General features: G+C 28.1%; 1 protein-coding gene across 1 annotated transcript in view; it reads left to right on the forward strand.

Annotated features, from left to right (window-relative positions):
• Positions 1 to 12,819, forward strand: part of LOC129962213 (agrin-like) — a 282,823-nt gene that overhangs the window by 159,187 nt on the left and 110,817 nt on the right. Inside the window, exons 6-7 of the mRNA XM_056075952.1 lie at positions 3,567 to 3,681; positions 5,563 to 5,784. Coding sequence (XP_055931927.1) covers positions 3,567 to 3,681; positions 5,563 to 5,784 — 337 coding nt within the window. The remainder of the gene's footprint in view (positions 1 to 3,566; positions 3,682 to 5,562; positions 5,785 to 12,819) is intronic.

Genomic DNA, 12,819 nt, shown 5'->3' on the forward strand with positions numbered 1-12,819 from the left:
TAAGCTGGTCTAAATCAGTAATGGTCCAAACGTCCACCCGTTGGTGTGGTGTGGAAGTTTTAAAAAGGAGTAACAGCAGAAGTTTCGGCCTCATTATTTGACTTTGGTTCAAAATTACGAGGCCTATCCCGAAATAGCAATATTGTTACTTTAAAACGGGAAGTTAATATAACTAAACTAATATAATCGGTTTTGATTTTCACACAACACTTATGATAATGAATGCTGATAGATCAACTCTCATATTAAAGAGAGTAACAAATTAAATTTGTCAGGGTTTTACTTCTTTTGAAAATTATATAACGTCTTGGAGTATTCTTATAAAGAAGTCAAGATCTTCCGAGGATGTTGAGAACCGTTGCATTAATCCAATAAATACGAACCTTCAATCATTTGTGAAAATGGAACCAGAAAAAAAAATATATCAGCAGATCATCTGCTTTTAAAATTTACTTTGCTGTCTATTTTCCAGAGAGCAGATTTAACAAAGTGGTGCCATTTCGAGCTCATTTAAAGCATGTCATAAACACAACGACATTACCATTTTGTTATTCATTTCTATTTTATTGGTGGGATAAGGTGATGACATGGCACATTATACGGCAGTAATCAAGGCAATGACGGAAGGGAGTAGCAGTTACATTTGTAAAATGATGGTTATGACTTCGTGTGAATTGATTCAGAATAAAATCGAATAATCTAAATCAGTTGGTCCTTCTAATTTTAAAGGCTCGGACAAAATTAGTTTCCTAAAAATGTATCGGCAATTAAAACAATTGGATGATGTGCTTGCATTTGGGATCAGAATACCGATTGTTGCAGACCATTATTATTATTGTAAAATCAATGGGCATGTGAAAAATAATGGAATTTTTAATCTTTGAACCTATTGTTGATTCATCATGAGCTGATGAGTAATTCACCATGAACTGAGAAGAGTAATGACTTTAATAAAATGAAAACTCTCTCAGTGGTAGACCATCAAAATAGTCTTTAAAGTGGACGAGCATTAAGTTCTAAAATTATATTATGACATTTCTATAGTGTCTGAATCACAAGAAATTTTTCCACTAGACGTTAGTTTGGAAGTAGATGGCTAAAACCCAATCCAACTGTTAAATTATTGAATAAATTTGTGAAAGTCATTGTCGAGTTTATGAACCTTAAAAACGATATATTTCTTGGATTAAAATATTTCCTTTCTACGTCGAATGAAACAGAATTTTTGCTTTGAATGCACCGCTATAAACATATAATAATACTATTTTTTCTAATAATGCTAAACCAATTAAAAGATTCGATCACTAAACAATATTATAAAATAATGTATTCATTTATTATTTTAGTATTCTGAACCAACAAGCAGCCATGAATGAAAAAAAATTAATCAAAATAAATTAAATGGACGATAAAAAAATCGCAAAGGATGCATCCATCTTGCCATTTTTAAAGGATATCAATGCCAAAAATTTCAATATTCATTGCGATTCGAGTCCAAGAGATATTCAGGATCAACGAAAATGATAATCACTTGAATAATTAACTATAAAGAACAAAAAAAAATCTTTGCCCTGCATTTTATTTTTAATTTTATGTTTTGGCATTTATGTTTTACCATAAAAATATTTAGTAAAAATAATCCCTTTTTAAAAAGAATAATTACTTTCTTTGTGCTTGTTCATCGAAGCATATTTTTATGAAAGGTGAAGTCTTTGCTATCATCCTAATAATTTTAAGAAAGAACGCAGCTTTTTTTATACGAAGAAAAAAAACAAGCTAAGTAGTATATTCAACAAAACTCTTAATTGTGGTTATGCTTGGCAATTATGACCCTTTCTAAAGCAAATAAAAGCAGTTTATGGAACAGCAAAAAAAACTTTAATCACCTAATTAATCTAAATAAAAGAAAGAAAGTCAAAACACTTTTTCCCTCGTTTTGATTTATAAGATGTTGCAAATTGTTCATAGATACCAGTAATGTTTTCTTTAGAATTTGTACTTAAAATTCATTACTCTTATTTATGTACTCCAATAACGTTTTTGTAAGGTTTTTTTTAGTTAAAATTATTTTTTATGCTAAAAACTTTTTTCAAAGCAAGGCACGATGACTTTAATAATTATTATAAATATTATGTGGAGAAAATTTTATACAATTCCCATTAACTTTTTTCTTACAAGAAGAAGAATGATTTTTGAAAGAAATAAAAACTTCATATTCATTTTTTTTATTTAACCTTTTAAATATTCTTTCGTGAAAGTTTATATCGTGTTAATTAGTTCTTTATAATTATCTAGATGCGTAAAGAATGCCCCAGTCTTTAAAAAATGCCTTTCATATACCAAGCAAAAAAGTTTGTAAAATTTTATTTTTCTAATTGATTAGAAAAGATTTATTCAGAATTAAAGTAATTAAATAATAGCTTACGGTTTTGTATACGATACAGTTAAATAAAAATAAATATTTGTAGTAATTAGAAAGGCATTTATAATAAGACTTAGAACCCTATTTTTTTTTTCATAAAATAGAATAAAACTAATTCTTTTTTCTGCAAGTGATTTCTGAAAGAAATGCATTATTGGAACATGAATTTAAATTTTTATCGCACCTAAAATTGGAAAAAACATTTTTTTCAAAGAACAATGAAGTTTGCCATTCATTTTTTTTTCTCTATGCAAGCGTTTGCTTCACGTATTTGGTTATTTTTCAATATAAAAGTTTCAAACTATCACAAAATGCAGGTTTTATTATTAAGATAAATGTAATTAAAAATAAAATTATTTTTTAAATCCCAAAGAGATATTTCCTGTTTATTTTAACAGCTATAATTCTGAATAATTTCCATCGGTTTTTCATTTCTTTTTTTACCATTAAACAAACAGTTCATAAATAAGTAATCAGTTTTAACTCAATTATAAATTTGAAATTAAGGACATCTAATTTAAAGATTCTTCATTATTCAACTTTCGTTAAGTGGTATTCTTTAACTTTCTTAATTAAATCCTTTGTAAATTTACCTTATTAAGAGATCTTCTTAAGCTATTTTATCATTTAATGGCAAGAAAAACTTAACAACCAATTATTTATTTTTAGAGAATAGCATAGGAAATTCATTTTGTACTACCTAAAACGCTATCTTTTTTTTGTAGATAAATATTAATACCTTGATTTTTCTATTCGTAAATTACATTTTCTATGTATGCGGTGGTATATAACTTCAGAATCTTTTGTTTGTTTGTTCTAATGAAGTTTTATTTTACGGCTTTTAAAACATATTTTTTGGAATTCAAAATTTTGTGCTTAAATTGAAAATGAATAGAGTTAATACAAGGTACAGAATTAATGTTTCCCATAAAAAGTATTACGTTTTAAAGTTTCTGTAAACTTGGTCGATATAAGATTTATTTTTAAAAGTAAAAACAATATGATCGAAAATTACTCTAGAATCTGTAATTGAATTAATCGTAACAATGATTTACTAATAGTATTAAGGGAAAAAAAAATCTCAAAAATCATTGAAATGCAACAAAATTGTCCTACTTTCAGCTATTTGTTTATTTTTCCTTAGGTGGATGCGGTAGTATGTGGGACGGATGGAGTGACGTATAAGAACGAATGTGAAATGAGAGTCGCCGCCTGTGAGAAAGAACAATATATCATGGTTGGATCCCGTGGACCGTGCGGTAAGAACGCTTTTTCATAAGTAATAGAAATATAATTTAGATAGAAAAATAGATTTTAAATAAAAATTCTGATATAATCTGATTAAATCTGACAATTATTTGTGATAAATTGAAATTAGCCATACGAACATGATTGATGTAATTCATCTTACCAATTCTTAAGCAGCCATTCTTATTTACTTTAATTTTTTAATTCCAAAATTGGAAAGATTATTTTTCTCACATGAATAACATTTATATGCATCTATTTACTCAGTTATCTAGTTTTCCGTTCCAGTTGTCTTATTATTGTGTAAAAGCATTCCTTATAAACGATGTAAAATTGTGAAATCGTTATCTTTATGCACTTTAATTATTATAGTATTACAATTTTCTGTAATGTTTTATAATTATTAATATCTGATATGCATTTACGAAACTATATTTATATTTTTTTAAACCAGTTCAAGCGTTTTACTTTTCTCAGCAAGCTATAATACCGAATCAACAAATTTCTGTTAGAGGACAATTGTTCAAAAGTGAATTGGAAATATTACATCGTTATATATATATATATATATATATATATATATATATATATATATATATATATATATATATATATATATATATATATATATATATATATATATATATATATATATACAGCAAATAAGATCATGAATATTAAACTCGCACAACAGATATTAATAGGAAATCTGTGAAATTTAAGAAAACTTATAGCAATTTATATGTCGTGCCACTAATAATATATGAATAAGAAACAAAGCTTCTGAACAATTCTGGAATCTCTAAATCTTTGTAATGAATTGTTCAGTAGGAATTATTTTTCTGTGAAATAGGATTCTAGATTATCATCTTTTTATCATTTAATCCAAGTTTATTTTAACACAAAAAGAAGACACATCATTGGTTCAGCTATTTGAATAATCTCGTATCTTTGCGGAGAAGATCACAAGGTTCCATGGTAGATCTTGCCCTATTAATTTCTTATATAAAGAAAATTAATGAAATGATAACTTTAATTTAACTATTAAATTTAGCAATTCAAGCAAGATCTAAATAAACTATTTTATTGTATTCTCTTATATTGCTTGGAGAAAGTTATAACCCAACTTTTAAAATTCTTTGATGACCTTGTGAAATTCATTTCGAGCGACCCTACAATTTTTAGCAAAATGATTGTTGTTCTCTTTCGTAAATTCATATTCTATATGGCGATGTCCTTCCCAATCCAGTATCTCCCTGGGGGGAACCTCGTAATTGATAATGAGAAGCTTCCGGCATGGTGTTTGGTTCTCTCCACCCTGGTGAGTACAGGAAATGATGGGGGTCTGGCTCCTCCCCTCAATGACAGGACGTACTTCCCAAGGGAAGAGTTGGACAATGTGTGGTGATGACCTTTAGGATTCAATCACAGTTCCCACCAGTGTCGCAGAGCCGCCGACTGTCTGGTCATTCAGCTTTTACGTGTACCTGGCTGGTCGGAGTAGCCAGTTTAAGGTTAAGGTTCCCTACAACCTAGTGTCCCTGTATTTTTCTATTTTTTCTTTATACAATATTTTTTTTCAAAAAACTTTAGCACATGCAAAAGAAAGTCCATGTAAATATATATCCTGCTATAATATTATAATTCTTTCTTACTGAAGTTAAGTAGGGTTTAAAGAAATAGAAAACCTGCATTAAATAATATCATGTTTTAATTTTCAGTAGCTCAAGAGGTCATTTTTATTTATACTTAATTTTATAACATCGGCATCATTATTTATGTGAGACCTTGAAAAATGTTTGAGAGTATCCTTGATCTTTTTGTATTTTTAAAGAATATTCCTTAATTATTTTATATTTCATTTTTAACCACATTTTGATGAATATTTTTAGACCTCTGCCAGAACGTGCATTGCAAGCATGGGGCACGCTGTGAAGGTGGCCACTGCATCTGTGCCTTTGACTGTCCGGACGCCTACGACCCGGTGTGTGGCAGTGATGGAACGACGTACCGGAACGACTGCGAAATGAGGCGTGGATCGTGCCAGAAAGGAATCAATCTGGCCACGGTGTTCTTCGGGGAGTGCGATAGGACGCCCTCCGGATCCTGGGAAGGTATTTCTTTTTATTCCTTCTGCCACCCTTTCTTTTTTATCGTCTTCGTTTTATGGCTTCTCCCAAAGCTTTTATTCCACGTCCTGTAGGTTAAATGGATGTTTCATGAGGTGGAAGTTCGCTTTGTGTGCGTGTCACTTTCGCTCTAGCACTCTGATTGAGGTTGGGGGAAATGCAAGGTCGAGAGAAAAAATTGCTTACACTAGTTGTTATTATTTCCAGTATATAAATAAAAGGGGATGTAGAAAAAAAGAATTGAGTTTCGGTGTATGAAATTGGATATAGTAGAAAAGATTCGCTGCATCTTGTCTGAAATATTCAGTACCAATAATTTTGCTGGGATTTTCTAAAATTATCTGCATTTCTACAGTTTGGAAGTTGGAAAAGAGAAAGATTTGATTGCTTCTCAAATATTTTTGGCAATTTCAGTATATTTTAGTTTTTTCTAACCGCATACACAATTTGATAGTTTTCCAAAAAATAGGGATCAACAATCAAGGATGTTCCCAAACAAAAACTTAAGCACTTTAATAAAAAAATTACATTAACAATTCTTAAAGTACATAAATATCTCATATCTATATAAATATTACCAAACCGATGACCGAATTAAATATTACCAAACACAACAATTTTGATAGCCGAATTTTTCAGTCATTAGATTTGTTTGTATTGTTCAAATAGTATCGATAAAACTTTTTGGTGGAATTTGTAAATGATTCATTATATCACTTAGATTCATTTTTTTCTCATAGATCTCCTAACTCGTTGATTATAGCTGTAAATAATTTGCTTTTTGCATACCAACAAAATAGAAATCCACCGGTTTGATATCGATAAGGTATATGGAAAAAGGTTAAAATACAGTGCCATTATTGTGTTCAAACCATCGATGTGTTCGTGTCCCATCAACACGAGTGCATCTAGTTGTGATAATGATATGAAGGTACTTTATTGTAAATGGCATTCTTAAATATCTGGTGCTTCTTCTGGTAATTTCGAATAAACTTTTCTATTTCACAATAAGAAACGTTCAGTGAATTCATGCACTGTCAAACTTCCCTACAGAATGAATACTAGAGAAAGTCATTTGCGGGATAGTTTTGATTTATCATTATTTGCGGAATAGCTTTGATTGTAGCGACTCATTGAGAAATAATACATTAGAAATATATCTATGTTAATGCTAAAAGCTTTTATTTGAAAAATGAAAAATTATCACTTTAAATTAAATTTTAACTCTACTTCCGTAAAATTTCTTTAATGAATCATGAAACTCATACTTGCTAACAAAACTTCTCGTAAATTTAATAAATATCCGTTAAATACCTTCATAAAACAATTTATTGACGATTCCTCCTAATTTAATTGCTACATTCCTCTTTTTCAATTACTTGATATCAACTTCTTCTCAGTTAAGGTCTTAACACGGTATATATTATAGTTTTATTACTGAAAAAATTTACCTTAAATTCAAAAAGACTATGCTTGATTTCAGATTTACTTCATAAGATATAAAAATATGAAACTATTTTCCATTTAAGAATTTGCAGTCCATTAAGTTCAAAAGTCTTTGACAAATATTTTGTTAATAGATAAGAAACGATAACTAACTATCTTTCATAATTCAATATTTTTCTCATTTAATTCAAAAGTTTCAAGATCTTCATTCTAATTTCAATACCGAAAACGGAATATTTATCATTTATTGCTACTTTAATAACCCTATCCTTTAAATTCTCTTAGGGTTTACAAAATATCCAAAGGAAGTTCATGTGAAAAAAGAAATATAAATAATATTCTCTAAATATTCAGTTCACTAGTGCGTTTTCCGGATAATATTCATTTTCTGGGGTATACTTATCTTACCCCTTCATTAGTTCTGCTAAGAGCCTTACAAATCCGAGGCGCTCGTGTGACATTTAGATTCAAATGCAAATACCGTATTTTAAATTCTGACTCGTGCAGCTGGGATTTGTTTGAACAGACTTCATTATGAATGCCTTGCACCTAGCTTCCCGAATCTCATGAAGCCGGAATTAAAACCATCTAAAAGCCGTTTAAAATATTCGGATCTAAATCTCACAGGATTTCCACCTTTTATTTGAATAATAAAGCTGCAATGAAAAAATCTTTGCCTAGATGTTAGTTATGTATAAAAGGTCATAAATAAATCTTTTTCAGCCTTTAACATATAGGAAGATGCGTATGGGCAAGTCAGGAATTTTGCTTCTTTTCTTGTGTATCTGTATTTAAATAAGTCAAAATTCTAAATTTTTCTGTTAAGAATTGGAAAATAATTAGAAAAGTTACTAGAACTGATTCTAAAAATATTTTAGGATAAAAAGAACTATAACATTTTCAATGTTTTCAAAATACCAAAAGATATATTATCGGTCTCCAATTTGCAATTTAAAGATCATTGAAAATAACTTTCATAATTTAGACACTAAATTCTATGTGATACTTGAATGTTGGTCTATTATGATCTAAAATGCAAAAATTCAACTAGATAATAATTTAAAATCAATCCACATTTTTTTTAAATTTCCAATTCAAACATTTTTTCTCTGTTCAGAAATTTCGTCGAAATAATCAGTTGATTTAATTTCATTTTATGGAAATATGTTTTTAGATTTCTTTCAGTTCCTAATACTTATTCTAAGAATAAATATTAATAACGCATTAAATCCTATTAAAAAAGTTTAGGACACTAGAATCAAGGAGGTAATATGAATATCTGGAAGCTCTTAACATAATTGATTAGAATACTAACCAATATAGTCTGCCCTCTGATTCAAAACTAAATAACTATTTTATGACAATAATATATCGGATAAAAAAAATCCATGCATATATATCCCTAAAAGTCAAATAAACTCAAAAATACTGTGATATGCGTTTGAAAGTAGTGGAAAACGAATTGGGATAGGTTTCAAAGTGACTGTCGGATACACGAATTTAATTAAACTTCACAACTTAACAATTTCCTTAAAAAAACCCAAACGATAATTTAAAGAAGTTCTCCAGGTCTTTTTTTTTGTGTAAATATTAGTTTCATTAAAATTATTTTCTTATAACTGCGATCGTTATTTTCTCACACACGCAAATTTGAGTAGATCCATATCAATTTTACTGATTAAAAGAATCTGATGTTCCAGCATTTTAATAATCAGAGAAGTTTTATTTAAAATATTTTGTCGATATCAATTGCTGATGCAACAGTAACCTTCTAGAAAAAGTGAATTATTGATACTAGTATAAGCACAATTCAATCCTCACTGTATAATTATTCAATCTGAGTCATGGTGAATTGCAATTGCTATAGAAATGCCGTAACCATTAACAACTTTTGTAAACCCATTATGGTAAGTTTAATTAAAGTCTATCAGAAAAATTTAGGTAACGATTTCTAAAATGAAAATAAATGTTTACACATATAATGATTCATATAATTTTAATTTTCTTTTTCTTTTTAACATTATTCAATTTCAAAAGTTCTGTATATTGAATACAATACATTTTAGCAGTTAATATTAAAGATACACTTTTATTTATAGTGTTTTGAAGGGAGATGCCTTAAGTTTAGCTATATTTTATATATTTCTAATATATGAATATACGCTTTATATAAAAATCTGTGATAGATACGAAAAAGTTCTTAGAAATATCGTTGACATTCTCAATATTGCGCTGGCGTAGGGATCCTATTCCTATCCTTCATACTTTTCTTATTGAAATGATTAGATTTTCCCTTTCTGCTTAAGGAATGCCCATAATATTCTCATTTTATACCACTGCATAAATAGATAGAATAAGACTGTCTATTCCTTATAGATTTTCAGATAGGAATACGTGCCGCGATTCAGTTCAGATGTTGAGAGATTTCAGGAATTTGATTTAGTTGGAAAAGTATTGATCTGAACTTCGCCGATCAAGTAAAGAATCGATTGCTATTCTAGGAAAATATTTTCAAATATTTCTAAGCGGAATTCAAATAGAAATAAATCCAAAGTTATGAAAATTTACTAAAAAGTTTATTTCTTCAAGAATTCAGATGATTTTTTAATCATTAAAAATATATAGTGTTCAAAACATCTGTTTTTAAATGTGTTAATCCTTAACTGGGGTGGTGAAAATTTAGGAATTAATTAGGGAGGTGCGGTATACAAAACCGCATTTCCTATGCATTCAAATTAAATTTTCTAATAAAAGTATTAGAATGAAAATCAGCCGATATATTCTGCAGATATTTTCTTGATATATAAATATATTTCAAATTTTTTTCAAAATATATTACCCTTGAAAAAGTAATTGTGTTTAGACATACATTTTCTTCTCAAATTACTTGTTATAACAAATAATATTCTTGAGGAAACATATTAATTTCCACTTTTTAAATCATATTTATTTTTTCTGTATACAAAAGTATATAGAAAATAATATAATGGAAAATTCAACAATTGAAAAATTGAAATGAAAGAATGATAATGGGTAAATTTAACCTTTTTTTTTATTGGCATCATTTGTACGCAGAAACTTGAGAACATTCGTAACAGGAATTTCGAGGGTATTTTAAAAATACAGGTTAAATACTGGTATAAAAATTAGCCTGTAAACTATCTTGGTACATTAATATATTTTAGAAATTTTTCAAAATTACTAGAAAAATTAATTTTATTTGAACATATATATCAGAATCAGTCGAATGCGAACTTTTATCAAAATTATTTTCTGTACAATTATCCTCATGACTAAAACCTTTTTCTGCTTCATTTAAGAGTCTTTGAAGCTCTGCTTCATAACGAGGATCAGTAGGTTGTATGATATTTCAAGGACCAAGTTTTAGAGTCATCTGCTAAGCCTTTTATAATACTGGAATCCTAAAAGGAAAGAGCTGTCTCACAGACATCGCGGAAAGAAACAGCTGAAGTATTTAAAAAATGTGTCCACTAAAACCGAGTGAAAAAGTGCATTTGTAGTACAGGTCCCGACAGGATAAGTCCAATCGTTTGAGCTAAAAATAAAATAAGGTTGAGCAAAAGTCCGTCCTCAGAGACTGAGATACCGCATCTCCCCAGTTAAAGGTTGATCATAATCTCTTTCTTTGGAATGATAAATATCATTTTATATTAGAGCACAATATATAATATAAAACAAATCAAAGATTTTTACATTTACACACACATACAAATATTAATTAAAATGTTACAAGGAATAAATTTCTGAAATGTTAAAATATGATTTCTGAACATATTTTTATATGTAAAAAATATATATATATTGTTTAATTAATATAATATAATTAAATATAATAATATTAATTAATTAATATATATAATTAATAATATAATTAATTAATAATATAATAATAATAATAATTAACATAATATTTAAGATATAATATTGTTTAATTAATATTAAAATAAATTAAATATTATTTATTCGATAAAATAATAATATGAAAGTTCATTCGAATTTTAGATTGTTTGTGCTAATTGAGTATTTAATTGAAATTTCAAAAATTTTACTACTGGATGAGGACTGTACCAAATTCTGGTACACTTTAATTAGTTTGTCTGCCGAAACTGTGAAAAGCTAAAATTAAACAACATGCTTAGATCAAAAGTATTATTATTCTTACAAAATGGCATGGAAACCCATTTTTCTTCACAGTTTATAATTGGAACCCTTAATAACCTTAGAACTTTTCCTTTCTTCAGCGGGCCAATATATACAAACTCATATCTCACTAGTTGTCCATAGATGCAAAAATTTACTAAAGAGTTTACTCTCGCAAGAATTCAGATTTTTTAGTCATTAAAAATATAAATTTTTTTAAATCTATTATTCATAATATTTGTGTGTGGAATGATTGATATTGTCTTAGATAAGTGCACAATAAATAATATACAACAAATCAAAGATTTTACCTTTACACATATTTGCAAATGTTAGTTAAAAATGTTACATGGAATAAATTTATAAATTCCTAAAAAATAATTTCTGAATATATTTATGAACGTAAAAGGCGGATCAAGAATATAATAAATATTATATATATTGTCAAGATTATAAATAAGAATATAAGCAAGGTTATAAATAAGATTATAAGTAAGATTATAAATAAGATTATAACAATATAATAAATACGTATATATTAGTAATATCATATACTTGTTAAGATATTGATAAAGAATATAATAAATATTGTTTTAATTAATTAATATTATAAATGTCATTAAATCTTCAGATCTTTTGTGTACTTGAATATTTAATTGAAATTTCTAAATTGCACTGCTAAATAAAGATGTTTTACTACTAGATACGGATGTTAAAGATTTATTATCCAAATTCTGGTACAGTTTTAATTTATTTGCCTCCTAAAACTGTGAAAAGATAAAATTAATCAACATACTCGCATCAATAAATATTATTATTCTAACAAATTGGGCATGTAATCTCCGTTTCCCTCACAGTTTATAACTTGAACCTTAATCACCTTCGAACTTTTCCTTTCTGCAGCGGGCCAAACAATACAATCTCATATCTCACTAGTAATTACCGCTGAATTTTCATTAGATGTCACATTTAACGCTCAGTAAAGTAATCTTGTGCTTTTGCGGTAAATGTAATTACGTATTTCTCTAGTAATAATGGTTGTTCTTCAGGAAAGTCACACATTTAAGGGTTTCCTTCTCGCAAACAGAATGTAATTATTTATTGAATGCGGGCAGAGTGTTTGGAGACGTTTCGCAAAGGCATAATCCAGACCCATAATACGGAGAAGCTTTTAAAAAGTTTTCTCATAAATTAGATAGAATGAGAACCATAATCCAGAATAGGAAGCATTTACATTCACTGGACAAGGAGTGCGTTGTATCTCGAACAAGGAAATTTTTAGTCATTTTTATTTCTTTCGGCATTATTAGTTCCTTAAAGGTTTCCTATTCATTCTAACAAGATTTGTAACCCTGCTAAAAGTTAAATTAGGTTTTGGAACAAAAGCTATTAGCGAAGAACTTAAGGGGGATT

Source organism: Argiope bruennichi, chromosome 2, assembly GCF_947563725.1.
Source record: "Argiope bruennichi chromosome 2, qqArgBrue1.1, whole genome shotgun sequence".
Lineage (NCBI taxonomy): Eukaryota > Metazoa > Arthropoda > Arachnida > Araneae > Araneidae > Argiope > Argiope bruennichi.